Source organism: Tachypleus tridentatus, chromosome 1, assembly GCF_004210375.1.
Source record: "Tachypleus tridentatus isolate NWPU-2018 chromosome 1, ASM421037v1, whole genome shotgun sequence".
NCBI classification, from domain to species: Eukaryota; Metazoa; Arthropoda; class Merostomata; order Xiphosura; family Limulidae; genus Tachypleus; species Tachypleus tridentatus.
The window spans coordinates 127,333,927-127,354,025 of record NC_134825.1 but is presented as its reverse complement, the minus strand read 5'-3'; the positions used below and the strand labels follow the sequence as shown (position 1 = coordinate 127,354,025).

General features: G+C 33.2%; 1 protein-coding gene across 2 annotated transcripts in view; it reads right to left on the bottom strand.

The window, feature by feature from the left end:
* The window catches only part of LOC143223073 (nuclear protein AMMECR1-like), a 43,854-nt gene extending 24,824 nt beyond the window's left edge, over positions 1-19,030 (bottom strand). The window contains exons 1-3 of one of the 2 annotated variants that reach the window (XR_013012648.1): positions 18,695-18,957; positions 11,774-11,816; positions 10,161-10,271 (exon numbers count right to left, since the gene is read on the bottom strand). Coding sequence is in view for 1 of the 2 variants with exons in the window: in XM_076450497.1 (XP_076306612.1) it covers positions 3,399-3,513; positions 10,161-10,271; positions 18,784-19,010 (453 nt within the window). In the remaining variant the exon portion in view is untranslated. Of the gene's footprint in view, positions 1-3,398; positions 3,514-10,160; positions 10,272-11,773; positions 11,817-18,694 lie in introns of both variants that reach the window. The other variant, XM_076450497.1, reaches the window with a different exon arrangement.
* Between the last annotated feature and the right edge of the window lie 1,069 nt (positions 19,031-20,099).

Below are 20,099 nucleotides of genomic sequence, written 5' to 3'. Positions count from 1 at the left end.
GTAGATGAAACCACAGAGTGGTGTAGTAATGTGACATAAAGATGATGACAATCATCTACACATCTACCTGCAAAATCATATTCAGGGATTCTTGACGCTGAAGTAAGAGGAAGTCATAAGATAATGAACTTGATGAGACATAAAAAAACTTGAAATGTGTCATCATCTATACAAGACAACTGACCAGCTAGATAAGCTGTTCAACTCAACTGGTCAAAACAGAAGAAAATAAGAAACAAGAGAAAGAAAAATCCCACAACAAGATATTGTTGATTGCCTCAAAAGGTAGCAGTACAATTAAGAAATCAAAATTTCTGTACAAAAGAAAACTTTGGATACCCAAGTTGGTTCAAATGTGGCATCCATAACAATAATAACTTTTGATCATAGTAAGTTATGTAATTGATAGAAACTAAAAATTAAGCTGTCCATCAGTATGGAGGTTTAAATATATTTTTCTTAAGTATTTACTTTAGAACAATTAAAATACATATTACAGGTCACCAATCTCCATCTTCTTGGAAACACTAAAAGAGATTGGAAGCATATCCAAGAATTGTAATAAGAATCTGTTTCATGGTGTACATGATTTGGTAAGAGGGGAAGGAGAAGACTAAGAGTGGAAGGTTTGGAAAAGTATCTGTGAAAACAAATTATCTTTGACAAGGAGTGCCCACAGGTATGCAGACTGGGAGAGCTAAAATTCAACCAGACTGGAGCCAAGTGCTGCTTAGACCTGAGAAGTTTAGTTCTCCGAGTAAAGGCACATAAGGTAGTAATAAGAGTATGGGGAAAAGAAGAAGGTAAGCAACCTGGCAGGAACCCTCGTACAAGGAATCTAAGAATCCAAATTAAACAAAGCATGAAATTCCAAAGTATACAAAACATCTCCAATACCTTATCATAAAGGAACAGAAAAATATGAAGGTCCCTGATATAAGATCAATAGAGACAACTTTTAGAAAGTAAAGCATTCTACAAAGTAAACCCTAAAATAAAGACACCTAGTTAACTGGGACACAACAAAAGAAAAAAAATCAAGGAAAAGCTGAAGAACACATTTACAAAACTTTCCCCAGTAAAGTTTTCAATGTTGCAATAGAAGGCTCTTGATAAAAGGTAAAGTATGAAAAGACAGAGATGTTGATCAAGTGAGAAATGAATACAACTTGATAAAGGGCAAGAGGAAGATGAACAATCAAGAAGGGGATCCTCAAGATGAACTGGATTATTCAAGTGACTGAAGCTCACACAGCAAGGTAGTTCAAGATTCAGCAAAAAATAAAAAAACAAAAGAAAAACAACAACAACAAAAATGTCACATACCCATGGACTCAAAGTAGCAAAGGACAAATCCAATACCTAATCCTCCAGTGAAAGTCAGTACCAGCATAAAAATAGAAACAACTGGTCAAATCTGTTGGAGCTGAGCAGACTCAGTTGAAGCAACAGATGCTTGTAGTAGTTAACAATTCCTGATGAGGAGTGCCAGAGCTTCAGGAACATCAGAAATATAAATATATGAATTTATAAACCAGAAGATCCATGAAAACACTTACGGTTTCGTTGTTGTTAATACTAGCCTTGCATGTCCATGGTATTTGTCACAATGATAAAATTATTGAAAATTAAGTAATAAAACCTATTTGAGTTACTAATAAGGAATAGTTTTGTCAATGAAAAGATATCATAGATTCTGAAACATATGGCCCTGTGGTTTGATTATGAAGACAAATCAAACCAATATAACTGAATTAAAAGTTCAAACTCAAGTGTTTATAATTTGGTATCTTTCTCATAATCAATAAGATGAAGTTAAAAGGTCTACACTAATATTAAGTAAAATAACAAGCCTTTGTTGAAATATAAGCACTCATGGGGTTCTCCATATATGGAAAATGTGCTGTCTTCCTAGTAATGGAGGGATATAGTCTAATGGCAATCACATTATACATTGACTCAGTACATTGTTAATGTGTGTGATTGAAATTGTTTTCAAGATTTGGTACATATGATTTTTTTTTTACAGGGTGTAATATAATATCTATTAATTGTGTGAAAAGTAGTATTTCTGAAAATAATTTACTGGTAAGGCACATCTTATTTAATTATCTGGCTATCACCCCCCTCCCACCATATCAACCTACCACAAAAATTTTAAATAAATTCTATTTGTCATTCTAGCCAAGTTTTGTAATGCATTTACCACTTCTAATCAAATGCTGTAATATTCAACACCTCCAATAATAATGCATGTCCTGATTTCATAAGCAGATGTAATCAAGTGACAAGAATAAGGAACAGTTTTACTTTCATATCACTATCTAGAATTTAAAATTTTCATTTGAATGTTACATTATTTCATAAGTTTTAACCATAGTATGCAATTCTCAAGGTGAGAGGAGGGCATTTCTCTACTTCTTAAAATCAGAGTTATCCCACTACTATCTTCTATAAAGTGCATCCCAGGACTTGAGTCCACTCACTGAGGCCTTTCATATACCATATCATAACTTATATTTTCTCACTTTGAGCACTAAAAGTATAAAGCAGACTATTATAACCCATGAAAAATCATGTTACATATATATATAAAGGTAGCATGCACAGTTAAGTATTAAAGTGAAAGGCTTACACTTACAATTACTATAATTTGTAATTATCAATGAACATGGCAAAAACTAGTTTGCAAATTTGTTAAACAATGAGGTAATTTCAAAATAACAATAGTCATAAAAAAGGAAATCTAGAAGAAAGTTGTACATGCAATAGTAAATTATGCTACATTTAGATAACTCTTAAAAACAAAAAGTCAGTTTGTTCAGTAAACATCAAATGTACTATAATAAAATGTAAATGTTCTCTGTATAAACTTCATAATTATGACTAGATCTGGAGTTAATCAAAATAGTGAAAACATATACTCCTTCCAATTTACTGGTAATGTATATCTTATTTACTTACCTAGCTATCACCCCCCCTCCCCCTACAAACAAAGCTTAACTTTGAGCATGAGTCATTAAAAAAAAACTGCAGGTATTTCGCATGGGTTCCAATTTTACTAAAACATGCATTTCTCAGGAAGTGACAGCAAGGCCAATGAGCTGACAAAAACAAGGTGTCTTACAAACTGAGCAAATTCTCTAGCTCCTGACTATTTGTAAGGTACTTTTTCAACAACTCATCTAACTGGCTGTTACAGTCTCCTATATGATAAATAAACAGAAAAAAATGACAAAAAACAAATTTTCACTTTGGTTAAACAAATTCTAGAATGCATACAAGTGGGGAAAAAACAACAAATACATAAAATATTATAGTTTTACACTATAATGTCTATCAATACCCCCTCCCAGAACAGTACAATGGTCTTTAAACAATACAAAGAAATAACACACCTCCCAGTCAAGGTAATTTTCTCCTTCTTCAAAGTATCGAAGTATAGAGACAGAGACATGTAGTTTATTGAATTCTTCCCTGGTAATTGGACTAAATCGGCTATCCTTTAAAGCACTGAAAATTACAAATTCTTACTTATTGTGGTAATATCACTCAGAGATTCATTTCTAATGCACCTGACTCCTATTTATCCAAGAAACCAGCTTAATAACTGGTAATTCAGTGTGCAATAAAAGCTTGAAACTTACAATGTATTTGTAACTCTACATTTTTAAATAATATGGGTTTCATGTTGATTTTTACATTTACAAAGTCAAACTCTCATAAAGACGTTTTTCTTCTACTCCAATCCAACATCTTGTAAAACAGAATATGTATACTCTTGATTTTGAAGTACACTCATTCTTCACAAGATCACCCTTTTAGCCAACACTTGTACTAAATGTATCTGCACATGCCCAGTAAAGTAGCTGTCTGTTATCAAAGTCTCAGACAAACCAATCATAAGCAAAGGAAAGTAGTTAATCTAAAAATTGGTAATCACTGAAAATCATTTTAATTTTAAAAATAAAAACTAATGTATTGCATCTGGGTGAATACAGAGCTGGTATTCCTATACAGAACAGGTGTTTGAAAGCTATTTTGTGATGAGTTAGGGCCTCGTATAAAACAGGAGTGAAAACAATCTAAGTAACTTATCACACCACAGTAAAAAAAAAAAAAAATCCAGCAAATACAGTAGAATATAAAAAAAACAAGAAGCAATTCACCTGTGATGCATACTGAAAAAACCCTGGTCTTTACAAAGGCATAAAATTTGGCATCATAAGCTGGCTTACATGTATAAAAACCCAGAAAAGTTTTTGGAAATCTATAAACTAACAAGAAAATTGGAAAACAAAGTTTGATAATATCAAATTGAAAAATTATTGTACACAGTGAACAACAATGTGATTACAGCATTTTTGATAACTAAACATAAAAGCTCCAAAATGAAATGAGCTTAGACGAGTATAGGAACAGATACCATTCTGGGATGTGCATACATATGTACAGTAGCTATGGGTTAAAACTATAGGTTGTCCAGAAATAAATGTTGTTTTTGAAGCAAAGTATAAGCCAGTGTTATAAAATACATTTTAATCAAAGTAAGCACTATTTGCTTCAACACATTTTTGCCAACATGTAACGATGCTGTTTATGCCCCTGCTGTAGAAACAAGTTTTTCTGGTCAATGAACTCCCTGAAAGCTTATTCTGCAGCTGCCTGGTTTAGAGAAAGCATTTATTGTTCAAAAGGTTGTCAAAGTGCTTGAAAAAATGAAAAACTGTAGGGGAAAGATCTGGCAAATAAGGTGGATGAGGCAGAACCTCAATTCCCAATATGTTCAATTTTTGGAGCATCATCCTCGACAGGTCTCATGGTACCAATTTTGTTGATCTTTAGTCAGTTTGTGTGGAACCCTCCTACTCAAATTTTCGTCTTTCCAATCACACTCAGGTAGTTGGCAATGCTTGATTTGCTTGTGCCTAGCTTTTCTGCAAGCTCATGTACTGTTGTGCAGGGGTCTGTCTCAACTGTTTCCCTTAATGTGGTCTTCAAGACTTTCATCTCCATATTGAAACCTCTGGAACCAATGCTAAACTGTACATTCAGTAACAGTTCCATGGCCGAATGCCTGGCTAGTGTTCCGTGTAGTTTCAGAAGCTTTTCCATCAAAATGTAAAGCCATAGAGGAAACTCAGACGAAAATCCTTCTTGTCTATACTGCCTTGGGGGTTATGAAACTTACTCTTAGTAGTTTCGAAATAGTAGACAATTAAGACACTTTGTAAGTGACAAACGTTGGATTAAACCAACCAACCAACCAACCAACAATAAGTTACTCAACATTCAGCTTCTAAATATCATCATGAAAATTCTGACATTTATTTCTGGATAACCTAATATATACCTGTATATGAGCCTGTAAATAAAACTATACAAAACTGAATCACAAGATGATGGAAGAAAATAAAATTTGCCTTAATAACAAAATAGATTAAGGAACTATTCTAAGTCTACACATTTTTTATTCTTACAAAACATATTATTTAAAAGCAAATTTAAAGATACTTTTAGCAGTATTTTTTTTATTTTTAAGTACATAAAAAGTTACTTAAATATTACAAAACTAATATTTTATGCTTTTGATATGTGACAATCAAATACATTTGTTACAATTTTATTTCAATTGGTGTAATTTCTTGTACTTTATCAAACTTCTGGTTATGTATGTACATATTGATAAATAAGTGATGTTGTCATTTTGATTTTTTTAACTGTTCAAAGATTATGTAACAAGAAAATAGAATTATTATATAAATATCCTACAATACTATGAGCACATATTACTTGAATTATTAAAATTTTTAAAATCAATTTTAAAAAGTCATTAATCATTTGTCAATCCTAAAAAAACCCAGTTGAAAGCCCAAAATTTAACAATACAAATATGAATATTCTCTTCTTTTTTTTTAATGTAATTACCAAGATTTGATGTTCAATTTTTCACATCAAGTGTGCATTATAACTGAAATAAATAATTTCTGAAGCAATTTGAAATTGAATTGAAAACCTATAAAATACCAAGTTTGACGTAATGTTCATAATAGTTACCTTGTTCTAACTGGCTTATGTATAACTAGTGACCTTTTCCATTTTGATAACTGTTGTCATGTGAATAATAATTCATTTTGTCTGATTTGCTAACATGTAATTATTGGTCTTCTGTCAGGTACACAATGTGTGTCTTAGGTTAAGTTTACCCTTTTAACTTTTACTAAGTTATTTTTATCATATATTTTATAGCCTTTACATAAGTTTAAATTACTCTAGCTCAGTCCTTTTTCACTAACAGGACTTCTGATTGTTGTTTGTTGAAAACACTTTTCAACTCTCCATCTGTGATTTAGAAATTCTAAAGTTTAAAAATAAAACTATAAACTTATTTATATAGTAAGTATTATAAAGTTAGGTCTCAGAGAAAACAAACATAACACTAGAATGAAAATTAATGTTCATGACCAATAGGTAAAATCATCATAACCAGAAACAATTATGATGTAAGAGTTTTGTTTCACTTTAACTTTAGGAGACTTTTGTATCTTGTAAATATAGTACTAATTGCTAAGGCTTGAATATACTTTGAATAGTCTTAATAATTATTGTTTTTTATTGTTTCTAGTTTTGTCGTTTCTTTGGACACATTTAGGAAACTGGTAGTTCAATTTGTATTGTACTTTCCTACAATTATGACAAGCAAAAACAAACTGTTTTGAATAATAGTCCATTGTTCTTCACCAATAATTTAGAGTAATGAACAGTTACCCATATGTAATTATGTGATTATTAGCTATATATATTAATCTTGTTTCAAGGTTACATTTATGTGGTAATTTTTCTGAAATATAATTGACTGTGCAATTTCTCTTGAGGAACTATTAATACAATCAGTTTGACAGTACCACATGTTGGGAATTATATTCTCAAGACATGGTACCTTTTATGCTTTGGGATGGGAGGAAAATTCTGAAAAAAATAATGAGCGAGTTGTTTATAGGGAAGTATCCTTGGAGGTGTGCAGAAAAATTCAAGTTTGAACATCTTTCTTTACAAATTACAATAAATCAGTGTTACAAAAGCTAACATTTTCTTACACTGGAAATGCATTTCCAATAGGTACTTACCTCCTCTCACACAAAGCTTTCTCCATCTTCTTTCTGTGCCCTAAACACTCATAAAAAATTTTAACACTCAGCACACCAGTCTATGTATCTTACAAATGTTGTGGCACTTTTGAACATGTGTATAGCATGTGACCATCCTCTACCAGTAGCACTGCACCACATATACTGGCACAGCTAACTCTTTCTAATATTCCCATTCAATATTCACTTTCAAGGACTGGATGGATCTAAAATTAATAGCACAGCAATGTAGAACAAAGTTGCAAAGTGTGCAAGAAAACATAAGTGCCCAACAGAAATACATTTTCAGAGTAAGAAAATACAAGCTTCTGATTAGGTCTTACCTACTCTCTCACAAATTCAGAATCCCACACTGAAAATGTGAAGAGGTCAGTACAGGTGCCTAACAGTGAAACCAAGCAGAAAGCAGGTGAGCTTAGAGAAAAAAAACAAAGAACTCATATGGAGCACTACACTACTTTTGGAATATGGATGCTCTTTGCCCTATAAGAAGGGAAATGAACAAGACACAAGTAGACAAAAAAGGATGTGCAAAATCTTAATACAATTTCTGAGATGCAACTGCTTGGTAAAAAAAACTCAAAACTACCATAGAAGCAAAAAGTACAACAAACAAAATATGGCATTACAGGTTCGAGTGATTGACTCAACTCACCTGTAAGAACAGTGTACGTACCTAGTGTTGCTGGTATTACAAAGAAGAGATCACTTAAATTCAACCACAAGAGTAGGGAAGGAAACCTCCTGCAATTCAAATTAGTAAGAAGGGAGGGGAGGATCTCTCCCACATTCAACTATGAGAACAGGTCAGTGTCATCTTGAATTCAGTATTATGAAGAGAATCCCACATCGGCTGGTTCTGCTCTAACCAACAATTGACCTACCTAGGAATAACCATTCAGAGGAAAGTGAAGGATGGAACCCAACTTCACTCTTATCTCACCGAGTGGACAATTGTGCTATTGTCTTACAAGGTAAGTTTCTATTTCACCTTCAGGAGAAAGTCTCCTTGATACACCACCCCCCAAGTGGCTGGGAACTAGTAAGGACTTCTGCTCAATTTGGCAAAAAAGGAGAGGAAGGAACTGCAGGGGAGGTCTGGATGATCATCAGACTGAAGAAGGTACAATAGGTGTTTACAATTCTTTATTTTGAAAAGCAGACCATCAACAATTTATGCAATCAAAGGGTCAGTAGTGATGGGTAGAAATCCCCTTTTGCTTTACTCATGATAGTCTATGAGTGATGGTCCACACTGAGTTAAATTTACAGATACCTAGAGACATATAAATATATATCACTAAACATGCCACTAATGGTATTGCAGAATACCCTATTCCCACAGTGAATATTATAGCTTTTGTGGTATGTAGTGTGGGTTTGAGTAAAAACTCACCTGACCATGAAATACTTGCCACAAAGTGGGATCTCTTCAGTAAGGTTAACAGAGAATCTTGAAAAGAAAACCACTATAAAATGTCATGGAAAGATATACCCAAGTCAAAGACAAATGGACATATGTAAAATTGCCCTCTGATCTGAAAAATATACAGCCAGATAATACAGGTAATGAGCAATGAAGGAAAAGGGAGTAGTCCATATACTTGCCTAAAGGATTTCTTTTAAATGGATGGCAAAAACAAGCAGCCAAATACATGGTAATATGACAAACTTAATGAGAAGAAATGTTGAAGAGACAGCAACCTTCTGTGGTTAAGTCTAGCTACACCAGCTGAAAGAATTGACAAACCCAACCAATTAGTGTGATAGAAAATAAATTATAGGAAACAGAAGGGTTCCAGGAAATAAAAGTTCAGTAATGTGAACTCCAAAAAACAGTAAATGCCACATAAAATTGTAGAGAATGAACCTGACAAGGAAGCCAACTGGAATCAGAATGGGAGTACAGGTTGGAGATGGAATGCAAAGAAATGGGTATTGGTTGTGACAGACCAAAATAAGAAGCAGCCAGAAAAGTGATTCTAATCTTCTTCTTGATTCATCCTCAGAAACATGGTCAGGTTGAAAACAAGAAGAAATTGCTAGTGAAACACAGAAATCTAACTCCCTGAAATTAATATTTGTACCTTCTCAGCAGATAAAGTCAAACCTAATGCCTGGAAAGTTGTATCAGAAGTACAGTCTACCATAATAGGAATTTCAATTGTTGATATCCTGAATCACAAAGTCATTCCAAGTTACTGTATAATTTTAAACAATGAATAAATGTATAGAGTAAAATAAAAATGTCATAAATAGTACTGAATTGTCAATGAAGTACAACCATAAACAGTAGTCACATAAAAATATATGTATAAACAATGCTGTGCCAATCAAGAAAGTGTGGATTGAGCAAAAGTGTTAGAGGGAGATAGCTGCACCAACATTGGTGGCATAGTACTATTGGTTGAGGGTGGCCACATGTTGAAACATTGTGCAACATTTGTGGGGTATACACACTGGTGTGCTGAATAGTAAAATGTTTTATTAATACTCAGGGTGCTGAAAGAAGTTCAAAATAACTTTATGTGAGATGAGGTAAGCCAACAGGGAATGAATATAATGTTTCCAAATATTTTTTCAGAAAAATTTGTTCAAATTGTTATAATAATTATTTTTCTTAAAATTTGAAACATGATAAGTTTGTATGTACTCTACACCTTAAAGATGCTCACAGGTTCTGAAAGGTTAATGAGAAGTTTCAATTTTTTAAAATTCTTTCTAAAGAGTTTTAGGAATATCAAATGTTAAACAGATAATGATTTATGTGAGATAGATATAGTTCCATATTCTTAAGGTTTATGATCAATACTTGTTGTAAAAAAAATATTTAGGAAACTACTTCGTTCTTTTACCTAGCTATGAATATATAATATTTAATTTCCTCAACAGATCAGTAACTTATTTTTCAACAAATCTGCAAAATCATCTGTCAATCCACAGAGAATCTAGTGAATGACAAATACATAATATTACCTGTTTAGCTAAGAACTGCAAAACATACAATGTTACCTAGTAACAGCATATTCCCTGAGTCCTGAGTGAAGGTTCATGGCACTAAAGGTACCTATGCAACCCCGTAACCTCCGATCTTTTCCTATCTTCCAAGTTACAAAAAGAGGACTGAAAAAAAAACAACATCGTGCATTATTTTGCAACGTTAAAAGGTAGACAAAATTAATCTTAGTACCTGTACAAAATATATTAAAGGTATGTCAGATAAAAAGACAGTAAAATAATGGCATCTATATATTCCCAATGAAACTGAAACTAAAATCTTCTTTTAACCAGGTTCTTGAAGTGAAACTGAATCCAGACAGATACTTCTTCTAAGATGAGTAGCAAAACAAATACTCCCATGATATATCCATACCCACTGTAGCCTTCTTCCACTCCCAAAATATTTGTTCATGTATCCTCATAAAATTCTCTTCATACTGCTGGTTCACAAGTTAAAAATAAATTGCACATGTGGTACATGTAGGTAATTATTATTTAAAGAACTTGTTTTTACAATAATTACCTACATATATTCCAATGTGAAGTACAATGTGTATTTATAACATATTCAGTTATTCATAGCGGATAAAAAGATACAGAGATGAAATATAAATTACCCCTACAGAGGGGAAAAAAAAATTTGTATCTCAAGACAGCTGGTATAGATATTTAAACTTTTATTAAAATAAAGTAGAGAACAACATTTTAACCTTCTTAGATCATCTTCAGGTTAAGAAAGAGTAGTCAAAGAAGTTCAAAACGTTCCAGTACCTTATTTTAATAAAAATTTTAATACCCATACCAGGTATCTTGATATACATTTTTACTTCAAGTGGGTTTCACGTCATCTCAGAGAAAATAATTTTATTTACTCATTTTTTCATGATTAAATAGTTCATTAACACCCAAAATCATCACATTAAACAGAGTGGAGGCTGTGTATGTAACAGACTAGCAGCACTCTTATTCTGAGATGAAGAGAATGTGATGTCCAGTCAGAACAAATACTTATTAAAAGAATATTCAGAAATCTTTAATAAAGATATTGAGACAGATAGTAACTTTTTTTTTCCTTGTTAGACAGAATCCATTATTATCACACACACACACAAAGCATATTAAAGCATAACATCTGATCGTGGTCCAATATAAGTCATGTTTCAGTTAGGATGGAACACCCAGGATACAGAAAGGTCTTCTGTAAGCAGTAAGACATACTGCTGACGTAAATCTTCTGCTGATAACAACCTACGGCTAAATGTCACAAAATCAAAGGAATATAATAAGGGTTGTCTAACTGACATTTTGAAATTATGTATTGTAAAAGCCTTGAGATTCAAATTATTGTACAGTCAATAAATGAACAAGCGAATTACAAACAGGTGCAAACAAAAAATTCTAAAAAGGACAATCTAAAACAGAAAAATGAAAAAAAAGATAACATTAACAATAAAACATCAGACATTTTGACTAGTAGAAATACATTTTTGCAACAATGAAAGAAACATGTTAACAACCAAAGAGCACAGAACAAGACAGATAACCTAAAATATCAGCATCAACAAAAAAAAACTGGTTACATAAGATAAAAAACTAGAATATTAAACTTGATGAAGTAAGCCTACCATGCTCTCTCTTGTTAGAAAATTCCAAACATACTGAAGAATCCTGGATGGGAGAAGTTTATAAAAGAAATTAATACACTAGTCACAACTGAATGTTTACCTCAATACTGAGCCAACTCAAGACTTAAAAAGGTTTATGATCAAGGGAGGTGATGCATTTTAGTCAAAGATTAGCATAAGTAACAAAATACCTACATGCAGTTCAACATCTGAAAAAAGTAATTTTTTTCCAAAGAAAAACATGTTTACAAAAAAAAATTGGTTCATGAACAAACTTGCAAATTCCACAACACAAGCCCAAATAAGAAAAATGTTTTTGATAAAGAATCAACAGTACAGCTTTCAATTATCAGGTTATGGACTTTTGAAATAAGTCATATTTGAGTTGAAACTAGAATTTTCATGTCTGTCAAATCAATTTATGTCAGTATAAGGTGAACAGAATAAAAAAACAACTACCTTGTACTTAGTTCAGTGGTTCCCAAACTGTGTGCTATAGTACCCCAGAATATTTCAAGTTTTTGAGGAAAATACAGCTATGTCATCATCTGTTGGACTCCACCCAAAGTACTAGTTCGAGGTAGTTCACAGTTTTAACATTAGATCAAGCTACGTTCCTTTTGATGATATTCTCGAAAATGTGAGATATGTGTTTGTTTACTTGTACTTAAGGGTACGCCAGTAACTTCTCGAACTTTCTCATTTCTCAGATTTTGTATATATCAGGTCATTCCTTAAGTAATGCCAATTTTAGATTCAGAAAAAGAGAAATGATTTCAAAAGCTTTTAATGTTATTTAATCAATAATGTATGTTCCATTATTATTAACTACTTCCTGTCAACAATTCACAAGCTTCTGAATCCCACTTCTATAAAATTCTTGGGATTTGGAGGAAAAGAATGTAGAGAGAGTAGTTTTGGCATCTTCATGTGTTCCTATCTTTTTTTCCATCAAGATAGTTTTGCAAACTTTGGAGTAGATGATAAGCTGATTGGGCAAGGTCTGGAGAATAAAGAGGATGTGGAAGTTTCTCCCAGTCTAACTCTTCAGTTTTTGCAAGTGCAATTCACAATCTTCTGCTTTCTTTTCTTTTGAATTTCGCACAAAGCTACTCGTGAACTATCTGCGTTAGCCATCCCTAATTTAGCAGTGTAAGAGTAGAGGGAAGGCAGCTAGTCATCACCACCCACTGCCAACTTTTGAGCTACTCTTACCAGCGAATAGTAGGATTGACCGTAACATTAAAATGCCCCCATGGCTGAAAGGGCGAGCATGTTCGGTGCAACTGAACTCACGATCCTCTGAGTACCAGTCGAACGTCTTAACCCACCTGGCCATGCCAGGCCACAAGCTTCTGTATACCACTTCTATAAAATTCTTGGAGTTTGGAGGAAAATAATGTAGAGAGGGTAGTTTTGCACCTTCATGTGTTCCAAATTCTTTTTCACCAAAATAGTTCAGCAAACTTTGGAATAGATGATAATCAGACGGGGCAAGGTCTGGAGAATAAAGAGGATGTGGAAGTTGTTCCCAGTCTAGTTCTTCAGTCTTTTCAGATGTGATCCTTGCTGTATGGAGCCATGTATTATCCTGGTGTAACACAGCACCTTTACGACTGATCAAAGCAGGCCTCTTTTCTTTCAGTAAAACATTCAAGCATTCTAACTGTTGACAACAGAAATCTGATGTAATCGTATTATTGAGTAGCAGTAACTTAAAGTGAATCACACCAAAATTTTCCACCACATGCTTAACACGACTCTTTTAGTGTGGAGGTCCATTTTGGGCTGTAATTTAGTCAGTTTACCTGCACTGAGCCATTGTCTGCACTGCTTAACATTTTTATAAAATATCCATATTTCATCTCCAGTCACTAACCTGTGACTAACCTGTTAAAATGGTGAGTTATATTCACAAGAGTGCAGAGAAGTGCAAATGTCCACTCTCGCTCTAAGGGTGGCTTCTGTCAAATAATGGGGGACCCATTTTCCAAGTTTTGACACCTTTCCAAGCTGTTGCAAATGACGGTGAACTATTGAATGAGATGAGTTGAATTAAGTTTCTGTGCTAGTTCTTCTACTGTTACAGCACAATCTTGATCGAATGCAGCAAGTCATCATTAAACTCAACAGGACAACCTGAATGTAGCACATTACTTAAGCTGTAGTCATCTGATCTGAATTTCTGGAACCATCTTCAACATCTTCTTTCATTGAGAGACTCCGCATCATAAACACCTTGAATGTTTCGTGTAGTTTCTGCTACACTACTGCCTTTTTTAAACTCATAAAGCATTATATGCCTAATGTGCTCCTCAGACACATCCATCTTCATAATGGTTTATTAGATTAATGATATGAAAAAGTGGAGTTTGGTTAGTTTCTTTCATTTGTCTGAACATTTTTATACATGTCCTACTACATATTTTAGTTATTAAAGCCTTCTACAAAGACAGAAATGATGGTGCACCTTCTGTATTAAATTTTTGGACATTACTTATGGGATGACTCTCCAGATCTGTCAGTATTCGAAATAACTGAGGGGTGTTGTGATCAAGTGTCTGTGAGGTCTAGTGAATTATTATGTTGATTTTTAGTACATGAGCATAAAACTGGAAAGATTTTTGAACATTAACCCTTTCACCGAAGTTGGCGACCTCAGTCGACTTGAAGGCTCAGTGCGGCAGACAACCTTCCTTTATCCCTGTTATTTTATGTATTGAATTTAACATATATAGTATTGGGTAAAATCACTGAATATTTCAGGGACTTTTGTTGAGTTATTGTCAAGATATCGTGCTTTTAGTACTGATACCGTAATTAGTTGAAGTATCAAACATGTACATTCAGTGCCATGCCAAACATTAAAAGCTGTTATTCAGTGCCAAAAGGGTTAATAAGAAGTGTGGGAGTGAAAAATAAGATGGAGAACCACAGACCAGTGTCAAAGTTAGAAAGAAACAAAAATACGACAATAGTTCTCTAGATTTTGACTTTATTTCAGTAGATGTTAATGATGAAGACTGTCCACAGTATATATTATGTCTAAAAGTTTTGGCTCCAGAGTGCATGCTTCCAAGTAAACTAAAATGCAACTTAGAGACCAATCATCCCAACATGGCTAGTGAATCCTGTCATTATTTTACCAGAATGTTAAAAAACTGAAAGAACAAAAAAGGTACATTTTTGAAACAAGCATCAATACCAAGCAATGCTTTGCTAGCATCCTACAAGGTGGCATACAAGTCGTGATGTGTAAAAAGCTTCACACCATCGCAGAAGAACTGATTTTAAGAGCTGCAGTGGATATGGTTAACATTATGATTGGTAAATCTGCAGGAAGGCTGCTTTCAAAGGTAACTTTATCCAATACTACTATCAGTTAGTTGAAAAAAACGAAAGGGAAGGAATTCAGGTTACAGATAGATGAGGAGGCATATAGCGACAAGGATGCTCATTTGATTTGCTACACATGGTTTGTGGAAGGTGACAAAATTGTGGAAGACCTTTTTTGTAAAAGTATTATGGCAGGTACAAAGTTTCAAGACTTGTTTGAGATTCTTGACACTTTTATGTGTGAAAACAACTTAGACTGGACTAAGTGCGTTGGTGTATGTACTGATGGTGGTCGCTCTATGTCTGGTTGTTGTGGAGAATTGCAGGCACTCATACGAAGCAAAGCTCTTGATACACTCTGGACCCACAGTATAATCCACAGGGAAGCTCTTGCTTCAAAGCACCCGAGTCCTCCACTGAACCTAGTCCTGGAAAGTGTGTTGAAAGTGGTGAACTTTATAGAAACTTAGCCACAGAAGAAGAGGTTTTTTTAAAAAAATTGAGTATACAGAATCTGAGCACACATCTTTGTTGTACTACTGTAGTTCGCAATGGCTCTCCTGTGGGAATGTACTGTACCGCGTGTTCGAATTGTGACAGAAACTCTACTCTTATCTCAAAGAAGAAGAACACGAATCTGCTAAAAACTTCTTGAATACTGATTTTTGTCAAAAGTAGCATATCTGTGCAATCTCTTCAAAAAACTAAATCTCTCTCTGTAGGGAAGCACACACATCCTGAAACTTGCAGAGAAGGTTTCAGCCTTACTACTATGGAGAAGAAAAATAAATGAAGATGGTGGCAAACACCATTTCCCCCTGTTGCAGCAGTTTGTTACATCCAATGAAGTTGATTTGACCCACAAACTAAAATCTGTTTTTAAGGAACACCTAACACAGCTCAGCGACTGATTTGAAAATTACTTTCCAGAAGATATAGAGAAGTTTGCATGGACCCAAGACCCATTCAAGGCTAAAACTCCATCTAAATTTACCTACACAGAAGAAGAAGATCTTATTGAGCTCTCTTGTGACAAGACTTTAAAAATAAATTTGGCAGCATGGAAGTAACTGAGTTTTGGATATCACTAAAAGATGAATATCTGCTAAGTGCTAAAGCTCAGTAAATCCTAATTCCATTTGTGACATCATATCTCTGTGAAGCTGGGTTTTCGGCAGTTGCTGTGATTAAAAGCAAGTACCATGCAAAGATCAATGTAGAACAGGAAACGAGGGTGGCAGTGTCCAATCTGATTCCAAAGTTTGAGAAGCTGTGCAGTACCCAACAGGTGCATGCATCCCATTAGTAATTGTGATTATGTAAAAATAAAATAAAAATATTATTTTTACTTTTAATTTATGTGTATTATACTTTCAAGTGGCTACTAAGTTGTTAGGACCTAACTACTTAATAAATGGAACTGTTGGGTTTTTCTTTTTGCGTAGGGGCGCTGTGAAAAAACTGCTGAGATACTAAGAGCTCCATGAACCGAAAAAGTTTGGGATATGCTAATTTAGTGTGTTTATGCTGATTTATATGTATATAAAAGCCACCACAATGCTGTACTAGTTAGTTATGGTATGTTTGTTTGTTTGTTGTTAAGCACAAAGCTACATAATGGGCTATTTGTACTCTGTCAACCATGGATACTGAAACCCAATTGCTAGTGTTGTGAGACATACAGCTGTGCCACTGTGGGGTGGTTAATTAAGAGAAAAATATACAGCCAAGTCAGGATCTTATTTGGACAAACTGGAAAGAAGCTTACTTTGAGCTGACATCTATGATAGTATGAAATACAATTATTGTTCAAACTTTATAAAATTTGTTGGTATAAAAAATTAGAAATCAAATCACTACACATTATGTAATTATGGATTTCTTTGATACAGATTTTAAGATGCTGTTACAATCAGTGAACATCTGAGTAAGGTTCTTTAATTAAGTAGCTCAAAAATTCTTAAGATTGTGCCCTGTTAATGAAATAATTTAAGAAAAGTTAAGTGCACATGTTCTTAAATTATACAAAACATGAACATGACAGATCATTTTACTTCATACTTAGACAACAAGTTTGATTATTTAAAATAATTTATTATTTATACTCTTAAATCCAGTTATTTCTGCCAAAAACATGTAACAGCTGTAGTAGATTAGAAGTACTTTCATCAGTGTTATGATGGTTTGCACACTACTTATTGCTCACAACCATGTTGTTTCTTCCAAAATTAAAACACTTGTAACAGAATATCAGCACATCTACATATATATAATCCAGTCCAATTACATATTAAAAATATATCTTACTTAAAAGTTATGACACTAACCAAATGTTTTACAAAATAAAACTGTGCAATATTAATAAGATGCAAACTATCCAAAGAAGAATTTAAGGCTTTATTCACTCGTATACTTGAAGCAAGCTACTGCTAACTATGGTAAAAGAATATTTGATGCAAGGGCATTGTCTTGCTACTTCTAATATAAAAATAATTTTAAGTTTCCTCTTCATCTATATAAGCCCTTTTCTACTGTCTAAATACTGCCAAGTCATTTCTTCCACTTCTTTTTTTTTTCTTATACAAACATCCACTTCTCCTAAAAACAAAATTCTAGTTTTTCTTTTACATAAACAGCATTTTATTTATATCAGAAAAAATTAATCATGTAATAAAATGATAAAATATTTTTTATAAGAAAATTTAGTGCAAAAGCAAAGTTTTTGTACAGCACATATGAAATGAACAAGAATAGTTATTCATTAACCTGCTAAATTACAAATGAATATACAATAAGTTGCTTCTCTTAAGATGTCTAATTCAAATTCATGTAATGTAATGAGAATATTATTTCGTTTCACAAAGATATATAAGTAATCAATAGCTGGAGCTCTCAAACCATTTTAAAACAAGCTTAAACCAGTAAATCTTTTACCAAATGGAGCATTTTCAAGTTAACAGTAATTTCATCCATTAAGATCACATTCATTAGTCTATATTTATATACATGTACCTACCCAATAACACTTTTAAAACATTTGGATTAACACCACACACCACTTCATAATCCAAACCATTCCATAAATTTTAAAGTTAATACAGATGTTGTTATTTTTGACAACCACAAAGATGTGGAAGTAGATCTATATAAAACTTAATCAATTTTTTCAAATAAACATTCTGATGGAAAAATATGAAATTCCAAGCATGTCAACAAAAAGAAACGATCATTCTCAAAAGATACTAGTTTGAATTTTGGAAACATTACTTTTTATGTAAATGGTGGAAATATGGTTAAAACAAAATGTGAGCTTATATAACTACATTGACAACTGAAATAAAGAAATTTTACGACAAAAATAAATTTATAATATCATCTTGGAAATCCTTGCCCAGCTATACCTACTTTCTACCATTTTTTAATTATATGACAAAACCAATTAATATTTACAACAGGAATGATTACCCTGTGTACGTATCATATTAAGTAATTGACAAGCTTCACGGTTTTTAACAGCTAATTTTCATTAATAACTGGTTATAAAACTAAATATGTAATAACCAAAAAACTAAAAAAAATCAATACAACTAATTGATAATAGATGGCGCTAGTCCTGATGGGCCACAGATCTTCAAGATGACACTATAGCTGCATACTTAGCTTCCTACACGTACAAGCTGTCATTTGGAAAGTTTGGAGACTTTGGAGGTTCAAAGTGGTTTAAATGGCAGTACAGAACATCGAAACAGAAAAAACACATATCAACACAAGCCACCATCCCATTTCTGTAAATTGTGGTTGGATACGGAGTAGAAATATAATAGTCTCCGTTTCGGATAGGACTTTGTTGTCTCTCATGGCTAATTTTCTGTTTCTTAGCACCACGACAAACAACCGCCATTATGCTATGCCAATCTAGACAAAGCGCCATCTGTGGTAGAAACATAACACTACAAAAATTTTCTTTACACTATGAAGTACAAAAATTAAAGTACAACAATCAACATGTTTAACAAGGTATTTGAAATATTTTTCTACAGTTTTGGCTGGTCGTATTAATTATTGCATAAAATTAAATTTAAACATGCAAGTTATTTTGAGAAAGCTTTAAATGACACAAAGAGTATAAAGGATAAATGATTATATTTATATTTTGATAGTCATAGTAGTAGGCGCGAGAAAACAAATATCTCATTCCTCCTATTCTAAACATTTTCCAGCACCTGAAGTTCAGTTGAGTAAAAAACGAAGGTTCGTTTCTCCAAGTATTTTAAACGAGGAGATGCTTCATGCATGGACTGTCTCAATTTTTTATCCAAATATAGTATAAAATAATGAACAAAATTCACCAAAACATGGAAGTATGTAATTTGATTTAGTATGTGGCTAAGTAACTGCAAACACAATTTTGGGGCCTAAGGCTATTTACTTAATTTTCAATAACTCTAAGCTTTATTAAAGTTCTTGACCTAATGCTTCTATATTTAAGATTAGTAGTAACAGGGTAAGAATATTAGAAATATTTAAAGATATTTACTTTACTCATACACACATCTTGGCCATATGCTGCAACTATAATGGTTTTCAGTGAACTGGCAGAATTATCTCAATTCTTCCATAGTTTACCTGCTGTTATATGTGGCAAAGATGTCCAGGCTTTATTTCATCCATGGTGGAAGAGGTGAAACATTAGCTTTGCTTGTGGTATTTTGGGTCACTGGTTAATAAACTGCTCCTACTTTGCTAAGTAGCAAAGCTAACATTTCCTAACAATGTATCAGTAGGTACCAGAGAATTTTCAGCTCCTGTGCTTTATCAAAGAAAGATACTGTCTACAACCAGTTGTCAAATAAGTACAAGGGAACCAACACTAAATATTAAATGCTCCATCTACAGTCATAAAATAGTCGAATGAACACTGGTAGAGCATGTCAAGTAACTTGTATCAAAATAGTTTACCCCGGCATGGCCAGGTAGGTTAAAGCGTTCG